At 40.6% G+C, this 24,781-nt stretch overlaps 1 protein-coding gene across 1 annotated transcript in view; it reads left to right on the top strand.

The window, feature by feature from the left end:
* Positions 1-291: 291 nt before the first annotated feature.
* PLPPR5 (phospholipid phosphatase related 5) overlaps positions 292-24,781 on the top strand; it is a 127,890-nt gene continuing 103,400 nt past the window's right edge. Inside the window, exon 1 of the mRNA XM_027114441.1 lies at positions 292-566. Within this exon, the coding sequence (XP_026970242.1) occupies positions 330-566 (237 nt within the window). The 5' untranslated portion in view covers positions 292-329. The remainder of the gene's footprint in view (positions 567-24,781) is intronic.

Raw genomic sequence — 24,781 nt, 5'->3', positions numbered from 1 at the left:
ATAGCGAACGGTGTCTCGCCTGGCCGCGACCCGCCGCCCGGGACTCCCCGCCCTCCCGCGCGACCCCGCGCCCGGGCGGGCGGTGCTTGCGGCGGGCAGGGGGCGGGGAGGGGAGCGGGGGTTCGTCCGGGGGTAGCCACCTCCTCCGCAGCCAGCCGGCGCCTCGAAACCCGGACCTGCCTCCGCCTCTTCCTCCGGCGGCTCCATCCTGCCTCCCGCGCCTCGTCCTCCCGCCGCCCCCGCCGCCGCGCCCCCGGTGGCTGCCTCGGCGGACCCGGGAGGGGGCCCGTCCGCCGCCCGCTCGGCTCGGCCCGGCCCGGGAGGCGTGCATGCCCCGGCTGCCCGCGGCGCTCATCAGCAGCATGCTCTATTTCCAGATGGTGATCATGGCAGGGACGGTGATGCTGGCGTACTACTTCGAATACACGGACACGTTCACTGTGAACGTGCAGGGCTTCTTCTGCCACGACAGCGCCTACCGCAAGCCCTACCCGGGCCCGGAGGACAGCAGCGCCGTGCCCCCCGTGCTCCTCTACTCGCTGGCCGCCGGGGTCCCCGTGCTCGTGGTAAGCCCGGGGGTGCCCGCCCTCGCCCCGACTGCCCTTTTCCGCCCCTCGCCTTCAGGGTTGAGGCCCCGCTGAGGTCGGGGCGCGGCAGCCTTTGCCTTCTAAGTTCCTCCAAGTTGGCGGCAGACCCTTCCCCAGAGGACATTCTTCTAGGGCGCGTCGGTATGGGTCCGAAGGAAGCCCCCAGCTCTCCCCACCTGCCGCCCCCGCACCCCCGCTACCCCCCGCGGTGGCTGCAACTTAGCGTGACACGGAGGGGGATGGGAGGGAAGGGGGCTGTAGACGGTAATGGGTGGGAGTCGGGGCTGGGGAGGAGGTGAGTTATCCGGTTGAATCTTGACTTCATCTACTCTGTGGCCTTGCTCCGCTGGCTGCCACCTCTCACATTGCGACTGGAAGACGAGCAGCAGCGGGGCCAGCGGGAGGGAGACGGCGATCAACTGCTGGGGTGTGGAAGGGACTTCTGCTTCCAGAGTCGGGGCGCAAATTCCCTTTTTACCGCCTCCTTCCCTTTCGAAAGGAAGTGCCAATTAGACTAAGCTGACCAGGGAACAGATATCTAAAAAAGAACATGAGACCTCTCCTAAATGAAGAGGCTCCAGTAGCAGTGCTTGCTGAAAAGCAGGAGCTGTGCCTAAATTACAGGATTCATTTAAACGCTCTTCCATTCCCTGGGCGGCTTAAGTCCTTTTCTCATACAGCTTTTCTGAGAATGCCTTTTGGATTGTGTGTGTGTCTATACGGGCACATGCACGCATATATATACACAGATATACATATGTAATTATTAGAATGATAATCGTATAATAATTTACGTATGTGAATGTGGTGCAAAGTTATAGGTAGGAGAATTGGTGGTGTTTTTTCAGAAAATAATTATTATGGTTCCTTTAATACTGTCAAAGTATTGGAGGTTCCCTTCTTGTGGTACAGCTCATCTTGTCTCTCTCTCTCTCTCTCTTTCTCTCTCTCTCAACAGATAACTAATAAGAAATTAAAAATGAAGAGGGAAAGGAAAGGGACTTTTTTTCCCAGTGGTTGAATGTGTAAATTGCAATAATGAATGTTAAGAATATCTGTTAGGTTTGGATATTCATGTTTTCTTTGATTTTAGAGGAAATGAGTTAATAATTTACAAAATAATGAAAAGTTCCTAACACACATAATGGAATTCCACAAACCAAGGAACTTCTTGATAACTTCAAAGTAACTTTATCACAGGTACTGTGACAGTTGACGTCAAATACGGCTCCAAGAATACTGTTTTGAAAAGTGTTAGACCTTGCACCAGAAAATGTTTTGTTTTGTATTTTTTTCAGTTGTAATTTGCTAAAATATATCAGAAACCCCAAATCCAGCTTCGTGTTTGTGTTCTCTCTCCTCTATTTGGAAAGCTGTAAGAGAAAAAAATAAATTGGTCATTCTTGGGCCCTTTTGCTTTCTGCAGATGTTGAGTTTCCAGACACATGTTTTCTAGGAGACTAAATAGCTCAGGGATTTTTCAAGGATTTTTTTTTTTTTTTTTCTTTTAAGAAAAAAGCCTGTCACTTTCAGGACACTGGTTTGGGTACAGCCATAATCAGTAATGTCTGTAACTCATCCCTTGGTGATTACGATTCTGTGGCTTATTTAAATGAGATAGCACTTTTCAGATCCTAACCATCCATTCATGGTGGCAGGTGCCATTTAGAGACATAACATATTTTCCCAAAGAATTTGATTATTCTCCACTTAGGGGGAAGCACAGAGGGGAAAGGGAATTAATTAGTCATTATTGAGCACCTGCTTTGTGCTGGGCACTGAATAGTCATGGCCACATATACTTCTCAGGGCATCCCTTCCAGGAGATAATCTCTCCAGTTAACATTTGAGGACCCTGAGGATCAGATAATAAACTAGAAGCACCTGAAAACAAAAATGGTGGGTGTGGTGTTTGATGCCTGTGAGACTGATGCCAAATGCCATACTGCTTGTCCTACTTCCAAAAAACATGTTCTCTGAAAGAAGATGAGAAAGGATGCTTGGGTGGGGATCTAGAATATTCTTGAGAGATTTTAAAAGGGAGGATCCAACTTGATTTCCATGTTTCGATTTTCAGTTCATTAGTTACAAGAGAGAGAATTTGGGAGTCAGTCTGAAGAGAAGGAAATGTTGGATATTCAGGCTAGCTGTGCTGCTGGCCTTTGTTCTGCTTCTGCTCTTCCCAATATTACACTCTCATAATGTGAAAGTTTGGGAACAGTAATGGCAGCCCTGCTTTTCCATTCTTCTCAAGAACACTGGCTTAGCACAGTCACTTTGCATGAAAACAATATTATTAATAGTAATGTTAGTACCCATCATTTGTTGGGTTATATACCCTATACCTATCTAATACTTGCATTATCTATGAAAGCAGTTTTTATTACTGTCACCTACCCTTTGGCAAAACTGAGGTTTAGGAAGGTTAAGTAACTTGCCCGAGGACCAAGGCTAAAAACATTACACCCAGAATTTTAACCCTACTGTGTCACGCTCCCAAACCTGCGCCTTTCTATTACAATATGCAAATTCAGCTTACTCATAAATCATTTTTCTAAATAAATGCCTCAAATGGTCTCTTTCCCCATCTTTTACATTTCTTGGACTGTAGTGATACAGATTCTTCATTATATATATATTTAATCTTCAAAACTCATTCTAATCCTTAAAGTTAATTTTGAAAAGTAGCTCTCCTCACTGCCACAATCTGTGGTTTTGTTTCAAATTTGCCAAATTTATTTATCTAAAAATTAAAAGGAAAATATTCTTTAAATTTTATCACTTTTATATAGTGTTGACATGGGGCACATGTTTGGAGTCTGACAAGTTTGGATTCAGATTCAAAGTGCATCCTGCTGTTATGGTAAGAGTTGGGGATTCTGCTTGCCGTGTAACCTTGAACAGCTAATTTATAGCTCCTTAATCCTTAATTTTCTAAGTCACAGTATTTTGAATATTAAATGAGATATAATATATAAATATCATCCTTTGCCCATAGTTGATACTCCATAAGAGATCACTATTTCATTAACACTATTAGTAAAATAGTAATTCAGTAAATGCTTATTGAATTCCTGTGTTGCAAGCACCATATCAGCCAGAGTGGGGGTTTTAAAGGTAATTTCAGAAGTAAACCATGGTCACTAATCCTTAAGAGTTTACAGTAATTTGGGAAATTAGATAATCATGCCAAAAGTCATAATGTAAATCACCATAATAAAAGTGTTTATGTACATATTTACATATATATATATACCGCAAAGACCTCTGGTGGTTCAAAGAGGACAAGATCATTTTTATTTGGAGAGGAGAAGAAAGGCTTCATGAAGAAAAGGGTGGCTTTTGAGATGTGATTTGAAGGAGAGGCTGAAATGGAGTTTGAGTCAGGACATCACAGAAAGCAGCAGTGTGAACATGAGTGACTGCTTGGTAGCAGAAAATGCAGTCTGTACTCTTGAAACAGTGGTTGGTCTGTCTTGTTTCTAAGAGTGGTGTGTGGGGAATGCAGGGGTATATGGCAGAAGAGGAAGACTAGGGTCTCATTGCTGAGTCCTGGAATGTCAGGCTGAGTTCTTCTCCATTTATTGGGAATTGAGTAGGGACTTGTCTGATAGGTGGTGTTTTAGGACATTTTGGGGACAGTAGTGTAGGGCTCTTCTATTAAAATATCTGTGTAAGATAATTTTACACTCTAAATCCCCGAGTCTATTTTGTGTTGTGAAATATTATTATTTTAATTGTGTTTTCAGAAAACACCTGTAATTTGGGCTCATTTACAAAGATGACATGGTTTATCAACTCTTTGAAAACAGGTACTGTTCAGTTTGATCTGTATGCGCTCACCCAAGCACTACCTACAGAATTTACAGATATAAATTTAATTAGTGATCTTTGTTTTTCATTGATTAAAAGATCTGGTGATGACAATGGTTTCTGCCCCCCCAAATTTGGATACAGTGGCCACTAGCCCCTATTGTACCTTAGATCTCTGAGCAACACAGATGATTTGAAGGAGACAAAGCTAGACCATCCCTCTTCATAGAGTCAGAATCAAGACAGAGAAGACCAGCACTGAGGGTTAGGGAGCATCTCTGATTGTTTATGCCTGCATCCCCAGGAAGCTCCCTCTGGGTTCCGAGACTGAGGCATGGAGCTACTGCCGCTATACCAAGGATGTTGCATCACTAAATGTGGTGGAAGTAGATGGTGACAGAAAGGCATCTTATATCCAGAGGTCCATCTTGTTAAATCAAAGCCTAAAGCTCTCCCATAGACCTCTCCTTCCTTGAACCTTGCCTTGGGTGCCCACTACTATCTCCACCCATCTCCACTCCTGGAATCCTATGAGTATAAAATGAGTTGACATTTAAGTACCAGAGTAGTGCCCAGCTGAATATGTGTTAGCTACTGTTAGTCCTCCCAAGGTTGGGATAATTCATCAAGACAACCTATTCGGGCTTCCCCGGTGGTGCAGTGGTTAAGAATCTACCCGCCAATGCAGGGGACACGGGTTGGAGCCCTTGTCTGGGAAGATCCCACATGCCGCAGAGCAGCTAAGCCCGTGAGCCACAATTACTGAGCCTGCGCGTCTGGAACCTGTGCTCCACAACGAGAGAGGCCGCGATAGTGAGAGGCCCGCACACTGCGATGAAGAGTGGCCCCCCACTCGCCGCAACTAGAGAAAACCCTTGCACAGAAACGAAGACCCAACACAGCCAAAAATAAATAAATAAATAAATGAAATAATAAAAAAAAAAGACAACCTATTTAAGGCACCTAGCAAAATACCTTTGTTAGTGGGTTCCAGGGCTGATAAAATGTTTGAGGTGAACAGAAGCCACCTAGTTCAATCCATCACCCACAAAAATTGGGGAGTCTGAATAGCAAGAACACTAAAACTCAATTAGAACTCTGTTCTTCCAGTCAAGTCAGTGATTTCTGCCTTTGACGACTCCTCCATTTCTTCAGCGGGCTAACACTAGCTAATATTTCCTATGTACCAGACACTGTGTAATGTACATTTAATGTGTTACTTCATTTAATGCTCACCGTGATAGTACTGTCTTTAAACGTAGGCACTATCATTAAGCCCACTTTATAAATGAGAAATAGGATGTTTAGTGAGATTAGATGTCAGACTTGTATTAATTTTTTTCAGTCCATTAGTATAATTAATCTTCACAATAAACTTATGAAGGAGATTTGGATGTAAAAAGGTGAGATGACCAGTCCAGAGTCCCACAATGACAGTGCTAGAATCGTCAGAGCCTGTGCATTTAGTTCTTTTGTTATGTACCTTTATCCTTACACAATAACAAATCTTTAAAGATACTTAGTCATAGGGATTCAATACTAGAGCGGTCAAATTTTTCTCAAAACTTTTATCTTCAATTTCATTTTTTTCTGGTTTGATGGGAAACTTTGTGTTCTAGTGTAGACAGTGGTTTCAATGTGTAGTGTAGGAAATTGTTTTGTTTCCTATTAAGCTCGAAATGTTATGGAGAGGTTGGTGGCAGCGGGAGGGATTCAGAGATTTTTCTGTTCTGATCTGCAGCCGCATTTCTTATCTCTGTGGCACACATTGGCACAGGGCTTCAGGCACCTGCTTTTCTGTGGAAACATCCTCTGGTTCTAGATCTGCAAACTGCAGTGCACGGAGAGCTGAGGGGACCTCTGTTTCTAAGACATGTTTCTTAAAATGGGACCTAGCACTAGATTTGGGGGGGGAGCAGTGAACACACTGAAATTATATTATAAAATACCGTATGTACATATGTATGTATGTGTGTGTGTATGTACGCATTTTTCTAGTGAGAGCCTCCATGGCTGTATCGGATTGTCAGAAATGCCCAAGATTCCTAAAAGTTAAGAACTACTCTTTGAGGATTTATGGATCTGTTTAAACTCCTCCTTAGGTCTCTTAGGCCCTTGCTTTACTTAGATATTCTCATTCATATTCATTCATTCATGTTCACCCTCCCTCTTTCCCTTCTCCTCCCTGCATTCCTTTGATGGTCTCTCTTTTTTCATTTATCCCCTCCCCTTTGCAAACTGATTAGGAGATTGTGATGGGGGTAAGGGGAAGCAAAGGCCCAGGAACCTGAAAACCAGCTTGTGTTTCCTTTCCCTTCCTTTTCCCTGCCTCTCCCCCTCCCTTCTGCCTCTTCTCCTCCCACACCCCTTCTTCCTTTTCCTCTCCCCTTCTCCCCCTCCATCCCCTGTCACTCATCATCCCTGTTGCTTCTCTGCACCAGTTACCTTATCTGAAAAATGTTGACTTATTCCTTCCTGCCTTTCCTACCTTTTGGAACTGTTCTTGAGAATCAAACGGATGTAAATGCACCTTGGAGACAATAAGTCACTTCATGCATATGTGGAAAACATAATGTGAGCAGATTACATGGGTGTAGCTGCTTGGTCATTGGAGATGGTTAGACTGCTTATAGCATGGCTTTGCCAGCTGAATACACTTACTCTGTGGAGTAGAAAAACGGAAAAGGGTTTTATACTTCTTTTTTAATTTTCTTGTAGAAAGAAGAGCAAAAATAAAAAGACAACAGTATGAAATGGCCTAACTAATTATTACAGACTATTACTCCAATACTCAATGCCGTTTTTCAAAATGTTTCAATAAGCTCTTACTGTCAAGATTATTATAAAGAATCATCCCATTCATTTGTGTAATTTGAAAGAAATAATGTTTCCAGGGAGCAATGTTGATACCATCTGTTAAGTGTGCATTGTATCATATTCATTTTTAAATTTGTACGGTACCCAAAAGTCATTATTTGTAAAAGTTTGGAATGATGATAATGGATCTACTCTGTGCTAGGCACAGTGCTATTACTTGACTTGTATAATGAGGGAGGCATAGTCACTGCCCTTCAGGAGTTCAAACACTATGCATGAAATTATATCTCCAAGCCTCAGCTTTCTTGTCTGTAAATTGAGATGATACTTAACATTATCTTTTAAGAATTAAACATAAGCATGCATTAAGTGATAGCTGCTCTTTTAACATAAATGCCAGTAACATTTATTGGTGCTACGCAGCAAAAGGACATCAGGTGTCCTTAATCATTTCTGTTGAATGGATGTGGTAAACCATTTACTCTTCATATTAACTATTACAGGTACTATGTGTGGTAACTAACACATCTAGGGAGCTTACGCAATTCCTCCACTGGGTAAATGCCACATCTAGGATCTGAATCTATTACTTCAAATCCAATGCTCCCTTGGCTACCTGCCATTGCCCACTAATTTGATTCATAGCCTGAATGGTGGCATTCCTAGAAGGCAGAGGAGAGTTAAAGCATATTGATTATGTATCATTGTGCTCTTTACAGCGTCCTTATGCTTGTAAATGTATAGGCTCAATTACAACCAGACATGAAAAGGGGAATTTAAAATCTGTGTTCAATATGTATATGTATAGCTGATTAACTTTGCTGCACACCTGAAACTAACACAACATTGTAAATTAACTATACTCCAATAAAAATTTAAAAAATAAAATAAAATCTGTGTTCAAAGACAAAACTTCATTGGTTCCTAAAACCAGTGGAATAGCCAATAGAACTTGCTTCTCCCAGCTCAACATTCCCATCCATACAGTTCGAGGAGGCAAGTTCTGATGTCAGAGATCTTAACCTAGGAAGAGGAAGAGCTTTTAAACAGACTTTGGAAAATCATAAGACTATCGTTTTGATGGGAGATATTGTAAAATATGTGAAATGGAGTTCTATATTCAGTACTATTTAAACTATTTCTGAGAATGCCAGTTTTCACTCAGCAGGCTGCTTACTTTTTTAGTCTTATTATGACAGATGTAGTTTGAGAACCACTGTCAGTAAAATCACCATTTTTTTTTGTAAAAACAGAATCCTAGAGATTCTTTTTCCAGTTCAGGTGCATTTAAAACTTTACAGACAGTCTTGGTGGACGTTTCTCTCTGAGAGAACATGTGTGAGTGGAAGCGTGTGTGTGTGTGTGTGTGTGTGTGTGTGTGTGTGTGTTTGGTATTTAATACATTTGTAATTTTTTGTATGAACTCACTTTTATTTCCCTTGCTTCTAACCTTTATAGTGCTCTCCCACCCTTCCCCTCAGGAAAAATAATATTTCTGAAACATTCTGCTATATCCTTTCAGACCTAGCACCAACTCCTCTAAGTAGATCCTTCTTCCCATATGAGGTAGCTGCATTCTCCTCTATGATTCCTTTGTGGCTTCAGCACATTATGGCATTAAAATAATCTTATATTGTGCTTTATGTTGTATTTAATTTTATTCACGTTTCTATCACTAGACTTGAGCATCTCAAAATCAGGGTTTTGTAATCTGACTCATTATGCCCAACTCTTTGGTTATTTTTGGTGGATAAATTATCCAGGGACTAATTGAAGTTTGTGATGATGAGGTTATAATGACCAAATTCTGCTGAGCACACAGTTACTTAATAACCATTCATTAAAATAGGCAAAATATTCCATACAGCCTATTCTGTAAGTTTAATGAACTGGCAGCTCTCTGTCCTTTGATGCGTTTTAAGTGTATAAACCCTGTATAAAAGGTTCAGCATAGCCAAGGTGTGATTCTGTGTCCTCAGACTGACATGCTTCAAGCAGAAACCTTCCTATCCATTGAGAACAAGTCACTGGGATATGGGTTACAGGCCTCCCTGGAGTCTTATACCCTGATCATTCAAGGGTAGGAAGTATCTCCAAACTATTTGAGTCAATCCAGTTCAATAGCTTGAATTTCACCAATTAAGAGTCCATTTTAGCACTGATCATGCTAACTAAAAGTCACTACTTTCATCAGTAAAAAATCATTTTATACCTACAATGCTAATTTAGTTGTTAATTAACATATGATAGCAAAAAGACTTACAGCAGCCTCTTTGGAGTGTGACCTTTCTGATAAAATGCTTGTGACTATCGGACTTCCTCTCTCCCTCCCTTCCTCATTCCTTCTTTCCCTGAGCAACTATTTGTTGAGTACCTTCCATGTGTAGCATACCTTGATAATAAGGCTTACAGAAGTTACCTGACTTGCTCCAAATCCCAAAACCAGAATTAGAGCCGATCTTCCCCTTTTCCAAATCTTTCAAAGCAGTGTCAAGAAGTAAAACACTCATGAAATCACGGGGCGGTTAAATACAAATGTAGTCCTGACATATCTGCATATTACCAAAATAACTTACGGCATTTCTTCTCTAAGGATTTGTGTTGATACAACCAGCCCTGCTATGTTGAGGAAATTGTGTATTGTGTTTCTAGCATAATGATCCCTTTTTTGAAAGGGTGCTCTCAGTAGTGCCAGCAGAAACTGTACTTTTCTATCGAGATTTTTTAATCGAGATTTCAGATTTAGCTTTTTCTCACACTGGGGTGCACAGAAGCACTCTTGACACTGAGAAGCATCTTGTATTTCCAGAGATCTCATCAAAGCAGAATGCCATGTTCTCCCAAACAGAAAAATTGAGCAGTCTTGGATAAAGGCAGTGCACCTGGGGCCTCATCTTGTAATTTAAAATGAGCTCCTGACATTTCCAGTCAAAAAACAAAACACTATCTTTGGGTTGGTGGCAATGACCTCTTCCTTCACACGTGCCTTTCCAGTGTGGGGTTTACTCAGTTACTAAAATGAATGAAGAGACTTAGTCAAAACTACGTGACAACCCTTTTGGTCTTTCACAAAGAGACCTTTGTTTCTTCTTCTTGCTGGCTCCATCACATGGTTCCTTGGGGGGTCTCCTTTTCCTTTTTCCTGGGGCTCAGTCTAGAATACAGATAGAGGAATCCAGTAGACACTTTATTCAAGCCACACTGTCAGGCTTTTTTTGCCACTCCATTTTTGGAAAAGATTTGTGAATCCACTGTGAGAGAGATTATGCTTCTTTGTAGCTGGGACTTCTTAGTCATGAAAGAGGCCTTAGAGATCATTTAGTTTCATCTCTTAATTTCCAAATGAATGGCCAGAGAGATTAAATGACTTGCCCAAGGCCATGCAGCTAATGAGAAATTACACCAATTGCTGACATGTATGGGCACTTGGTATACATCAGTCCTTGTTGTACTTTACACTTATTAACTAATTTAATCCTCACAGCATTAGAGGTAGGCACTATTGTTATCTCAATTTACAGATGAGAACACTGAGGCACAGAAAGATTAAGCAACTAGCCCATGACCCCACAGCAAGGAAGTGACATGCCTGGGCAGAATGTCTCCATATGAGCTTTTAATAACACGGAGATGGTTCTCTTCTCCAGTACCAATTTTTTTGTCATCTCCTGGAGAGGTTAAGGCCGCCTGCAGCAAATCGTTCTGCATAGCAATATTAGTTGGGAGATAGAGATGAAGAGTATGTGATTATTATGATAGCTTTTTCCTTATGACACTGTAGTGCTGATTGAAAACATTTTCCTGAATATTGTATTTACAATTAGCAGTTAATCTGTGATAGTGAAGACATAGTAACAGATAAGGAAAAAGAGCATTTAATTCCCTAATCACTTGGTTCTACGATGCCTTCTTTTATGTTGCTGACATCAAATCTTTTCAGACAAAAAGTAAAACTACATTTGAAACTTGCCACAAGTGGATATCACAAAAACCTAACCATTTTTAATACGTAGACCTTTAAGTTCTTTTTTTTAAATTTAAAACTGAGGGAATATAATTAGGGAGTTGATTACACAGATGATGGGAAAGTTGAGAAGCTGAACAGGAAATGGTGAGGCCACCCAGAGTTTATGCAATTGCAGAAAGCCACTACTACAACTGCCAGGGCTGGAGAGACAAAGGAAGGAGATGGGGTTAGCAGAGCTTGGGGCAGAAGTTGGAACCTAAAATGATGTGTTTCACAGGAGCTAAAAGTATGGAGGAGAGCTCTTGTTAGAGGTGTTGCCTGAGGAGGGAGGAAGGAAGTGGTGAAGAAATACCGATTTTGCCTTCCTCTGCCTTTCAATCTCCCATCCATACCTCCCAGACTTTAAGTTCTTTTAATGTGATTTTTACGTAACACAGTAAAATGATCACACCACATATAATTGATATATAGCCTATCTACTGCATACAAGACACAGTTACTACATTTGGCATACTAGTTTGGCATAAGTTTGGCAACTAGTTAGAGGAATGGAAAAACTATTGGTATAAATATATTTCAGAGAAAAGGATAGGCAATTATATATTTATATGTTTTGAAGTCTTCTCTTTTTTTTGAAGGAACTTAGAGACATTCTCAAAACTTGGTTCAATCCTGTGGTGCCATTTCCTGCGAAACAGCAGTGACCTGAGAAAGTGCAGCTCTCTGCTCTCTGTAATTCTCTCTGCTGTTTGTTTCCATCTATTACATGACCTCTATTCTTTAATCTGGGCAACTTCAATCATACCTCTTTCATAATTCTTTCCTTGATGTGTCTAGTCAATATTAATCTATCTTTCCTATAAACTCCTTTTTTTTTTTTAATATAAGTCTTTCCCCTTATATACTTTCCATAAAACAGGAGTTGTTGCAGGTGTGAGATGGGGAGCTGGAGAGAAAGCAAGACAAAAGAAAAGGATCAGGGCTTCCCTGGTGGCGCAGTGGTTGAGAGTTCACCTGCCGATGCAGGGGACCCAGGTTCGTGCCCTGGTCTGGGAAGATCCCACATGCCGCGGAGAGGCTGGGCCTGTGAGCCATGGCCGCTGAGCCTGCGCGTCCGGAGCCTGTGCTCCGCAACGAGAGAGGCCACAGCAGTGAGAGGCCCGCGTACCGCAAAAAAAAAAAAAAAAAGGATCAGTAGCAATAATGTACTCTTTTATGGAAATAGTGAATGCAGAGAATTGGTAATAAATTTTGTATTCGCAGGTTTCATGATAATCTGAAATTAAAATAAATAAATAAAAGGAGCAGTGACTCACTGGACTCACAGGCAGGTGACCTGAGCTGTCCTCCTTGCTCTGCTGCTTTCAACCTTTGAGATCTTGAGAAAGTCAAGTAGCTTTCCCGCCGCTGTATCATTAGATAATTGGTTTGAAAGTGTTTGAACCTCACCCAGGGCAGAAAACTGGCTCATGGCCCCCGGAGCAGCTCTTTCTGTGCATGAAACAAGTCTGACTATTAGGACGCTCTATATTACAGTGAAAGTCTGTCTCCCTGTCTTCTGCTCAGTGGTCTCTCTCACCTTTTGAAGCCATCTGGAACCACCTAGATGGTTTCTCTCTGAATCTTCCTTTCTTGAGACTTAAAGTCTTCATCTTGACATAGCATGGATTTGAGTCCATTTTACCCTTTTGGCCACTCACATCTGACTTTACTTCGGATGTCCTATGTTTTTAAGGTGTGGCACCAGCACTGAATGATGTGTCTCAGGTGTACTCTCACCCCTCGCAAATAGAGCAGGAATTTTGCATACAAAATTTTTTCTTAATACATTAGCCTTGGGATCAATATCCAGTCACCTTGTGGTTAGTTATCTCATCTGTAAAGGGAGTAGCTTAAACTTTTCGTCAAGTAGGCAGAAGCCCTGTATGATGATGTACACTGTTCTGCTCCCATGGCCACAACAGACATTGCTAAGAGACTGTGGCATTTTCTCACCAGCTGAGACTGATCTGGGCTTTCAGTCCTTAAGACAGAACTCCAGGCAACCTCTTGTAACTGTATTTGCCCTCTTGGAATCAAATGACTATTAAAATGCTTCAATTGTATGTAGCATGTACAATGTAGTATACTGCATGGCTATGCATTATAGTTAATTACATTTACATACTATGGCCGTCAAAAGATTATAAATGCTTATAGAACAGCAAATATGTCTCGTATGTCTTTGACTCTTGCTCATCACATAATGCCTAATAGAGTGCCTTTCAAATAGTAGATATAAGTAATTATTTGTGTATTTTAGAAGAGAATTAGAGAAGCATAAATTAAAATTATTTATAATTTTACCCATTCACAGATACTTAAATCGTAAAGTCCAAATTATTTTTCCAAAACCCATCTTTAATATTTTACTTTATTTGCCAGTGATCCCTGATTTCAAATATTTTCCCCATGTACGCTCACTTCATTTTTTTCATTTACTTAAAGTTATGTAGAATGTAGTTCAAAATAAATCTTATTTACTTGATATGAAGAATATTTCAAACACCTATCATTTTGTTTTAAAAATCTTTAACATCATCAAGTTTTGCTTGTGTAACCACTATTTCATTCCCCATGTCTTTAATTGTCCGTTGCACATACTTTTGTAACTTAAATTGTCACTACTTAAGCTTTTATGTAGCACGTGCTCTTTCTTCATCAACTGTGACATTTTCTTTATTTCAATACTTTATTTTATTTTTCTCAAAACAAATTGGTTGATTTAAAGAGCATATCATCTTCCATTCTGTTTTGTAAATTAAACCACCAGTACATTTTACGTGTGAAATTTGCATGTATGGTAAATCGGAAAACTTTTTTGGTGTTCTGAAGGAGAATTCAGATGGCTGGCAGGGTTTCTAAATGAGATGAGTCATGATTTTATTGTCACTCAGGGTCTCTGAATCATACTGTATACATTTTCATTAGTAACCATAGATTAACAGTTGAAACATTTGACTCAATACATGGAACTATTTTTGAGGAGAGTTTCTTTCCTTGGAGAGTGATAAAAATTAGTGGTGCTTTAGAGAATGACATTAATGAGTAAAGAAAGATTCAGTGCTGCTGGGGCAGGCAAATCACTTACAACTTCAATTAACTTCAGGAGGAACCAGGAAAATGAAATTAGGATTTTACTGTTTATGGATACTTTTCATTGAAATTCAGGATTTCCCAATTAGAGTAAAATATCAAACAAGTGCAAATTAGTTCCTCTCGGAATCAAATGGGTGCACATGAAATGGTCTCCTAACAATCACATTAAAGCACAATGACCTGGTATTCAGTAATTCATTTCTTCATGTATTCTTGAGAAAACATTTACCAGTCCTCCCCGGACAAGGCTTTGTGTGTGTAAGGGATTCTACACATTCAAATGGAAGAAAGGATTCCTGTCCTCAAGGAACTCAGTCCCATGTGTGTGAAGAGTTAAAATATACTAATCGTGATAACTGACAGTGAGTGGGCTGGGGTGAGGGAAAGCGAAGAAGGGAATGAAAGAGAGTTCTGAGAGCAGGTGATGTTAGCTAGTCAGGGACGTGACGCAAGGGTGTTCCAAGCAAAGAACAAACACAAAGTCATTTAGGCTGGAGAAACCTTCTTGTTTGAAGAAACTCCAAGAATGTCTGGAATGGAAAGGTGTCTAACACAGAGGCAGTTAGGTTCAGAACATAAGGATGTTTAGTAAAAAGTACATTACAGTAATACTCAGAGTTTGAAGTCCAGATTCCCTTATCTGCTTGAAGAGGTAAACCTGTGATACACAGTCTAACCTCTTAGGCTCACTTGATCTGTCTGCAAAATGGGACATCTAAATCTACCTGTCTTACAAAGTAAGTTTATTTCTGTGACTGATTTTTATTTAGTAAACTAAAGGAGAAACATTAGAGTACTTTTCAGAGTTTTACGGCAATATTCATCACATGGGTCTTGGCTGGCAAGTGTGTTCCAGAGTACTTATATTTTCCTTGTTTTAAATAAACATACCATTGTGAAATAAACTGTTAGATAGCTACTGAGAAGTTAACCCCCCTGACACATATATTACATGATTTTAAATCAGTATTTGCAACATGGACAATGCTAAAATATCCATATTTGTATAATTATGAAAGCTTATGTTAGTATGCACATTTAAAATTTAAATTGGTTAGTATATTTTTGTTACTATTGCTGTGTTTTGCTTCTATAATTAGGTCATTTTGACTTGCATTTTATAAATTACATAACAGGTGTGCTCACCTGTGTAGTAAATGTCTTCAGTCTTCTCATTTTAAATTGGATACTAAAGTGAAAAATATGCATCTACATGTTGCTCTAGAAATGTGAGGACACGAGCGTGCAATTCTTTTAGAAAGCACGGGTTAAAATTTATGTGTAATGGAACTGTATCATTCTTGGTAGGTGAAACTCAGATTTTCCAGTTTATGGCATTAAGGATTGAATGTGCTTGGTTTTCTTGCAAGATGCTCTATCCTTCTAAATTTAGTCATCTAATTAAGATTTCCATTCATGGGGAATGACTTTAAAGAGCACATAAGACAGGCTTTTACACAAACAAGCTTTGATTGGATTAATTGGATTTGCATAAATTTTATGAGGTGAGTGTGCTAGTGTCTCAGCTTCATCTGCTTGGAAGGGAGAACTTAAAGGGATTTGTAAAGAGGAAACACATTAAAGGTTGCAAAGGAAGCACGCAAAAGCAGTCGGGTTAATGGCATGGCGAGAACAAAGCAGCGCTTTGGCAATATGTAAGCTGGCCAAGTCTGGAAAAGCTGGGCATAGGACAAAAGAGATGGGAGGTTCAGAAAGACCACAAGATTTTGGGGGGTGTGTGTGTTTGTTTTTGTTTTTGTTTCCCCAAAAGAAAAGGGATCTAAAGCAGCCCTGATGCCTGATGTGGGTTTGACTACAGAGGCTGGGGGAGCTGGTGGTACATTTAGGACTGAGATAGCCAAGGCAAGGATGGCAGCTTGGATTGTAGGCAGGCAGGCTTCTTGCAGGCAGTTCTAACAGAGGGTCGCTTGGTCATTAGAGACCCATGCTGATCCAGGCTTACCGAAAAGATGGCATTCTGGAACTGGGACGCTGAGAAGTAGGACAGAGCAGGGCAGCACCAGGGAAGCAAAGAGGTGGTGAAGTGGAGCAAGGCACATGTGAGTGAGACAAGGCAGGCTGGTCAGAATAGGCAAGTCCAGAGAAGACAAAGGACAGAACAGGCTGCTGAGACAAGGTCTCAGGCACGCAGCCCGGGGCACCGGGGCTTGGCAGCCCAAATTAGGATCTCCAGCAGTGGAGACCAGGAACCCTTCCCAGCAGGCAGCAATCAGAGGCTCAGAAGTTGATTCTGAGCCGAGGCTCAACAACAAATGTGAGGTAATAGAATTCAGAAAGCCTTGATATGGAACCAAACTTCAGACCTTCCAGCCGCTAGTGCACAAGTGATCTGCGAACATTGATTCTGGCATTCATGTATTAAATAGTAACAATGAGACATCAACAATAGCAACCTCATCACCCCTTACATTTGCATAAAACGCTATCCTTCACAGAATGGTTCACAACAATCATGTGACATGGATAGTCTAATCACTTAGAGGTGATAAAACCCAGGCTCAGAAAATTAATATTTTCTCACAGTCATGCAGTCAAAACAGTGGCAGAGTTTAGATTAGAACCTGTCCCTGGTGTGTTTAAACCTTTTTTTTTTGTTTTTTTTAAACATCTTTATTGGGGTATAATTGCTTTACAATTGTGTGTTAGTTTCTGCTTTATAACAAAGTGAATCAGTTATACATATACATATGTTCCCTTATCTCTTCCCTCTTGCATCTCCCTCCCTCCCTCCCTCCCACCCTCCCTATCCCACCCCTCCAGGCGGTCACAAAGCACCGAGCTGATGCTTTGCAGAAAGTAAAGAAAAGGGCAGCTGGTATGAGGATAAATGAGAAGGGCTTTCCTGACCTCTGGAAGTTCACAGTCTAGTCAAGGATCCAGGCTCATGCAGAAATAACCTTAACGTTTCAAAAACTCGTCCCTTTACTAGAAGAGCAACTGGGGCTTGGGAAGCATTCAGCCACTGTGTGATGTCTGAATGAATATCGAGTGAACTGTGGTAGCCCAGTGAAGAGAATAATGAGTTTGAACTCAGGCTATAAAGAAGGCTTCTCTGAGAACATGGCATTTTAGCTACTAAGGGCAGGATGCTTCCGTGAGGGACATGCTTGTTTGGATTTGGATGGAAGGGAAAGAGAACTAGTATTTATTGAGGTAGATTTAGATTAGACATACCTGGGCTTGGATCCCGGATCTACTACTAAATCAGTGTAATATGGGGCCGGTAACCTGACCTCATTGACTCTCAGTTTTCTTATAGCACATGCTCATTGTACAGAAGCTAGTGCCGTGGAACATGTTAATTTGGTGGTGGGGGGTGTAAGTTAATTTTCACAAAGGTTCTATCATTTTGTATTATCACCCTTTTGCAAAAGAAGAAACTGAGACTCAAAAAATGTTAAGTAACTTGCATAAAGTTAAGCAGTTTGAAACCAGAAGATCTTCCTGGCTCCAAAACCCATTCTTTTTTTTTTTTTTTTTTTTTTTGCGGTACGCGGGCCTCTCACTGCTGTGGCCTCTCCCGTTGCGGAGCACAGGCTCCGGACGCCTCGCAGGCTCAGCGGCCATGGCTCACGGGCCCAGCCGCTCCGCGGCATGTGGGATCTTCCCAGACCGGGGCACGAACCCGTGTCCCCCGCATCGGCAGATGGACCCTCAATCACTGCGCCACCAGGGAAGCCCTCAAAACCCATTCTTTTTCCAGCACCCACCAGTGACATGCAAGGGATGTACTGAGGGGCTCCAGGGGGAGCTTTGAAAAGAGGGAGTGAGCTTCTTTCATTTAGTCCATTTGATTGTATTAGGGAGTTTGTAGAAGGAGAGAGTTAGAACCAAGAGAAGAGAGCAGTAATTTATGTGCAATTGAAACAATTCCAAATGCAACGATAACTATCACTGATGGAGAAAAGAGGTTTAGAGGATAGGGTAAAAATTCCATATGAAAATCAGACAGCTGAAATGCCTATTGAAATTGTAGCCCTTATAAAGTAAGATGAGGTGGGTTTAAAGGTGTAAACATATTCAATGAGTGAATGAAGACAATATTGAGTTGAACTAAACAACCAGAAGAACTTATGTCTCATGGGTATTTTGAATTAGGAGAAAACAGGTTAACTGTAAGAATATTAAATAGGATGGAGGTGAAAAAGAAGGGGGGTATTAGTCTCTTCCCAGAGTATGATCTGGGATCATCTCTTTGTGTTTAACTGTCTTTTTATATCTCCTTTTGTCAATTCTGCTTTTCCCAAATTATTCTTGATTGATGCAGGATCCCAGATAAGTAGATACGATAAAAATGTAAATGTGAGGGCTTGTGGATTCTCATAGTACCATAAAGAAGGAAGCTGTCTTGCTACTGGATATGTGATACGAATAAAGATTTTTTAGTATGTTGAAGTATTGGCAAAGGCATAAATTCTGAGCCACACAGATTGTCTGTATGTGAATATGTGGATGGATGGGTGATGAAACATTGACACCGGGGCATGGCTATGGTGTCAGGTCCACAAGTGTCTCAGTGAGATCCTACCATTGTTATAGCTAACATCATTCATTCAGGTAGCAGGTATTCAGTTTGTGATTCAACTGAGCCAAGCTTCTTTTCATTCTTCCTATATCTCTCTTCCTTCCTCCCTCCCTTCCTCCCTTCCTCTCTTTCTTCCTTCCTTTTTTCAGCAAACATTCATATTTTGCCTTCTCTGTGCCAGGAACTGGGCAAAGTTCTGATAATAGATAAATAAAGGAGTCAGGAATCGTAGTTGAGACTCAACCATTGTAGACCTTAGAGGAATTAAAACTCATTCCTGCTTTTCTCCTTTGGCTTTTGGCAGACAAAAGTTTGGAACTGTCAAAAGATTTTACAACTTTTGTCTAGAGTTACATTCATGATCTATAGCGTAGCTATAATACCAGAGGTAGTTTTGCATGAGCATTTTGAGAGAGTTACATTCTTACTATTCCACTGTCTCCTTTTCATCTTTGTTATCTTTGGTTACTGGCTTATTTAATACGTACTTTCCAAAAGCTCTGTCTACTGTAGTCTAAGTATGTAATATATATGATGTGAATGTTCCGTAAGAGCCTCTCTATGGAAGAGGCCCGTTTCTGACCAGAGTATAAGCCATCGCTCCCTAGCAAATATCCACACGTATTAGCCACGCATAGGGAAACTGGATTAAAAACATACCAGGAAAAAGGTATACTTAAATAGTGCCAAGATGAGGAACTAGATAAGGGGAGGAGCTGGTTCACTTAGAAGCGTTTATTGAGTTTGCTGCATTTAAATAGATGGTATCTATAAAAAGTTTACTTAAGAATCCTAGTTGATTGGCAAAAATTCATAGTCAAGAAAAGCCAAGTTAGAAATTCTAGATACATTAGCACATGTCTATAGAAACAATAATAACATTGCTTTCAGGAAGGAAGATAGGAAAAAAAAAAAACAACAACAAGGTACAAATTTTGTGAGTTGATTCCTCTCTGATCTGTTTGTTGTTTCAGTTAGACCATGTAGGAATAATGGATGGTGAATTGATGGTTGCAGGTTAGACCTCAGATGTGATTGACACGTCAGAGCTGCATCTAATTCAGGAACATGACAAATGTCAGGACAGTTGATTAAAATAACCATCCAATACAGTAGAGTTTCATGTGTATTTATTTAATCCATCCTCAAATATATGCTCAGTTGTTTGGTAGGGTGTCTATCATAGAGCACTTTATCTTTTGAAGACCAAAACACTGTAATAAAGAGACATGATGAAAAGTTTCCTAAAAGCTCTCCTCATATTTAGTTTTATATTTCTGCCTTAGAGAATCAATCAGATGTGCACACTAAGTAAATGCCTAAAAATCTATTTCCGCGATCCACTGGCAGCTCTTCCCTCTGCTCTGGCTCCTCTGAAAACCCAGGGCCTCCCGAGCCATCTGCAATTATGATGGACTAGGGGATGTAAAAATAGAATGTAGCCCCGTGATATCTAATAGAAATATAATACAAACCATATTTTACAATTTTCTAGTAGCCACTTTTTTAATTAAAAAAATAAAAAGAAAACAGGTGAAATTAATTTTAATAATATATGTATTACTTAACCCTGTATATCTAAAATATTATTTCACCAGGTAATCAATACAAAAATTTATTTATAAGTTATTTTCCATTGCTTTTTGTACTAAGTCTTTGAAATTCAGTGTGTGTTTTACACTTAAAGCACATCTCAGTTTGGACCAGCCACCTTATGAGTGCTTAATAGCCAAGTAAGTGCCCAGGGCTATTGACAACCGTATTGGACAGGACATTGTTTTCTTGTTATCTTAAAGAAACTTAGCGGTTTCCTAGCCTATTCTTCCTCTGCTTTTAGGGGATACTTTTGAATTGATATATACCTTTTATTTATTTATTTTTTTTGCGGTACGCGGGCCTCTCACGGCTGTGGTCTCTCCCGTTGCGGAGCACAGGCTCCGGACGCGCAGGCTCAGCGGCCATGGCTCACGGGCCCAGCCGCTCCGCGGCATGTGGGATCTTCCTGGACCGGGGCACGAACCTGTGTCCCCTGCATCGGCAGGCGGACTCTCAACCACTGCGCCACCAGGGAAGCCCGATATATACCATTTTGAGTTGTGCTTCAGAAGACACACCCGAGTAGATTTTTAAAGAAGTGTTCTCAAATTAACAAAGACTTGGTTTACTGTAACTGTTTCGAATATGATTTTTAAAACACTTTTTTAAAATAAAATACTGTTTTTCATCAAGGTTAAGAAATAGAGAAAGATGTGAAAATATTAAAACACTTCTGAATCTTAAACTTGGATCTGGACATATTACAGATTTCCCTTCCATGAATCTTGCTGTGGGAGGAAAAAATTCATTGCTGTGTGTGGATTCTCCCCCAGTCACCTCTTCCTTTTGCCCGTTCTTTGTATATGTTGAAGTATGTGGAGAAAGGTTATTCAAGGCATCATTAAGACATTCTTGCTTTTTTTTAAATAATAAGATTTTGTCTTATCATCAGCACACATGGTGGCAGCAAGTGCCCTAAAGACTGCAGTTCTGTCATATGTATCTTTTCTTTCTTTGTTTCATTCATTCATTCGTTCATACAACACTTAGTGCCAGACCACTTGCTGGGCATGGAGGTTAAACAATGAAAAGGCTCTCACAATGTAGTGGGAAAATTGTGTAAAAAAAACTACAAATATTAACATATGATGTCCTTCACTACCCTCAAGAGGACATATTACTTAATCTTTGTTGGTGTGATAGAGTTTGGGCCCAGATGTCTTGGAAATGGGGAAGTGTTTCTCTTTTCCTTTACTTTTATTGAAGGTGCTAATTATATTAATGTTCCTGGGTTCCAGCCAATCCTTTCTCCAAGCAAATACCCCTATCCAGAGAAGCTTATGTTCATGTTTGTGCTCAATTATTAGAGCCATCAAATCAGTCTGCATAGATATCAAAAGAAGTGAATACTTTACTATTTGAAATTACACTGGGTTATATTGGTACTTTTACAAGTATTGCCACCAAAATCTCATTGTTGACAACTTTATTCATACTGCAAATACTGGCAAAAAATATACTGTTGCAGCGTTCAGTTCATCTGTGTGTGTGGATCGGAGCTTCTCACTGGTTCCTATACATCTCCAAGTACATGAATCACGTGCCATGATTTTTGTTAATGGAGGGGCACATTGCAGAATCTGTTTTCCTCTAGTGCCAATTTACAAGTGTTCCCACTTGCCAGGATGCTATTTGCAAAGATGAGATTGGATACAAACACCTAATGCCGTGTATCAGGACAGGTGAGGCAGAGAGCCATTCTGTGACCCAGTGGAAGAGCTGGGGCATGGGAGCAATTGAAGAATGGACACAGAAGGGTAGACTACCCCAAGGGTGCTCTGGGCATCTGGTCTTGCAGCAGAACATGAGCTATGGAAAGAGGACTTACAGAAGATAGGAATTATAAGAAAGTCTGCATCAGGGAGGCCTATGGGGAGTAGTGGCGTGTGCTGGTATTGGGCAGAACACATCTCCCAGGAATCTAGGAGCTGGTGGGTGTGGGGAAAACCTGTTGCTAAGTTAGAGAATAGGGCTTTAGCCACCATGTAGGGTTAAGCAGAAGAACTCCACTACTTGGAAGACAGAGGGGGACTGAAAGTCTCATCCATAGCGGCACTGGGGTGCTAAATAGGTGACCAAGGCAGAGACTCAGGAACTGGGCTCATCCAGCAAAAATCAGGCACGAAGTAGAAATTGCATTTCAGGAACAAGGCATAAATCTCGTTATCAAATATAGGCAGGAGTGTTCAACCTGAATTAGCAGTAGAGACTTGATATTGAATCACAGAGCCTGTGCTATAGTTGTGTAGTTCTCTCCTGCCTAAAGTCTGAGTTTTCAGAGATCAGGGAGAGCTCAGCTTAAACTTTGGGGACAAAGGGGAAAGAAATATACTCAAGTGACCCTGGTTTTGTGAAGAGGGTGGGGGAGGGGAGGTACAGAGCTAAGAATGAACTAGGATGAAACACTGTCATCCATTTCAGAGTCCCACCTTCAACTCCTCACCAAATTGATTTCATTATTTAAATTGAACCCATTGTCAGGTCATTTACGATTAGACTGTTTGGGGAATTGCTGTGTTGATTCAGCTAACAAGGTTTTGTGAAAGGCAAAGGCAATGTGAAAAAGTTTTCTGCTTTCATCACCACCAAACCCTTTCTTGGAGGTCACCACCACCAACTATCTTGTTTGGACGTTAAATTCCTCCACTTCTTTGCAACACTGGACACAGCTGATCAAGGACCCCCCACCCCCACCCCCCTGACATTATCTCCTCCTGGTGTCCTTGACGTGATCATTTTCTTCCATCTCACTGACACTCCTGCTCTGTGTCCTTTGTTGCTCGTCTCTTTGTTTCCCACTCCCCAGTCGTAGGTGATCTCAAAAGGTACCCTTAAGCTTTTCTTTCCTCTGCTCTCCTCTCCTCATGATTTGCATGTGCCCCTTTGCTTCCCCACTGCTCTAAGCCTGGCTCATTACCTGGAAGGATTACTGCAACAGCTAACTTAACCTGGCTTTTCACCCCTCTCTGTAGTCTCTTCTGCTTCCAGATTGATTTTTCCTGAAGCACAGGTCTGATCACACTACTCCCCTGCCCAGAAATGTTATAGCCTCCGACTGTGAACAAAATTAAGTACCAGCTTCTCACTTAGATCTCAAGGCATTTACATCATGGTCCTAAGATAATCTCCCATTAGGCCCCCATATCTAGTCTGCATTCCAGCCAGATTGGCCCACTTACTGTTTCTCAAGGGTATCCTATACTTTCCCTCCTCTGAGACTTTATTTATATTCTCCTTTTGCCCTGTAACTGTGGTAACCACATGTCTTGGTTTGTCTGGATCAGTCCCGGTTTATTCCTGTTGTCTCGATAATAGTATTACTCAGCTCCCATTTCACACTCAAAAGTGTAGTAATTTGAATGATAGATTATATGGTCACCCTACCTATAAAGCTCTTTTTCCTGTTCCTTCTCTCTGTCTTATTCCTCTATTTAACTTTGCTTGTGGTAAACATAGCCCTATCCTTTTAAGCCATGTGCCATATTAAAAAAAAAAAAAACAAAACTAACTTTCATGAGATTTACTTTCTCACTCTCCACCCTACCATCACCAATTTAATGTATTCCCTTCCTATTTTCAGCCCCTACATTTGCCAACATGGTATTGTAGTCTTTAAATGTAGTTATTTGTATATTTTAAATCCTTCATAGTAACTTACAAGTTCAAGACCTTATTTTTTGTATTGATTAGATTACTTTCATTTGTAAATAACAGAAAACTCTGACTTAACCATTTAACAATAAGGAAAATTTATTGTATCACATAACAGAGGGTGCCAAGTTAGGATGGCTCAAAAATGACTAATTTAGTATCTGAACAGTGGATTAAAAATCCAGGTTGCTCCTTTTATTAAATGCTTTTTCAACATCCTTGGAAATGATTGTATGTTTTAATATTTCAATTTAGTAAATTGTGTTACTAGACTATTTTCACTGCATTCCTGAATATGATCAATCTGTTTCTCATTGTATATTGTTCATACTGCATGGATGAAATAGTTTTGGTAATGCTTATTTATGAGGCGTACATTAATATTTGTCGATAAGTGGTTTTAAAAAAATCATTGAATTATTTTTTTTAAAAAAAGATCCAGGTTTCTCTTCTCTTTCCATTCTGATATACTATGCGTCTACTCTAATCTTGCTACCGCCGCTCACGATTGCCCAGTGGCCAGCCTTGTTCTAGAAATCACATGCAAATGTGATGATGTCTAGAAGAAGAATATTTCTTCTGTGAGTCTCTAAGCAAGAATCCCTGTTACAGAAGTACCCATTCCCAGCAGAAGTCACCTCATCCCTCCTTGGGCAGAATTTCATT

Source organism: Aethalodelphis obliquidens, unplaced genomic scaffold (genome assembly GCF_003676395.1).
Source record: "Aethalodelphis obliquidens isolate GAN/ISIS:26980383/991018 unplaced genomic scaffold, ASM367639v1 scaffold13, whole genome shotgun sequence".
Taxonomy (NCBI): domain Eukaryota; kingdom Metazoa; phylum Chordata; class Mammalia; order Artiodactyla; family Delphinidae; genus Aethalodelphis; species Aethalodelphis obliquidens.
This window is presented reverse-complemented; position numbering and strand designations above follow the sequence as displayed.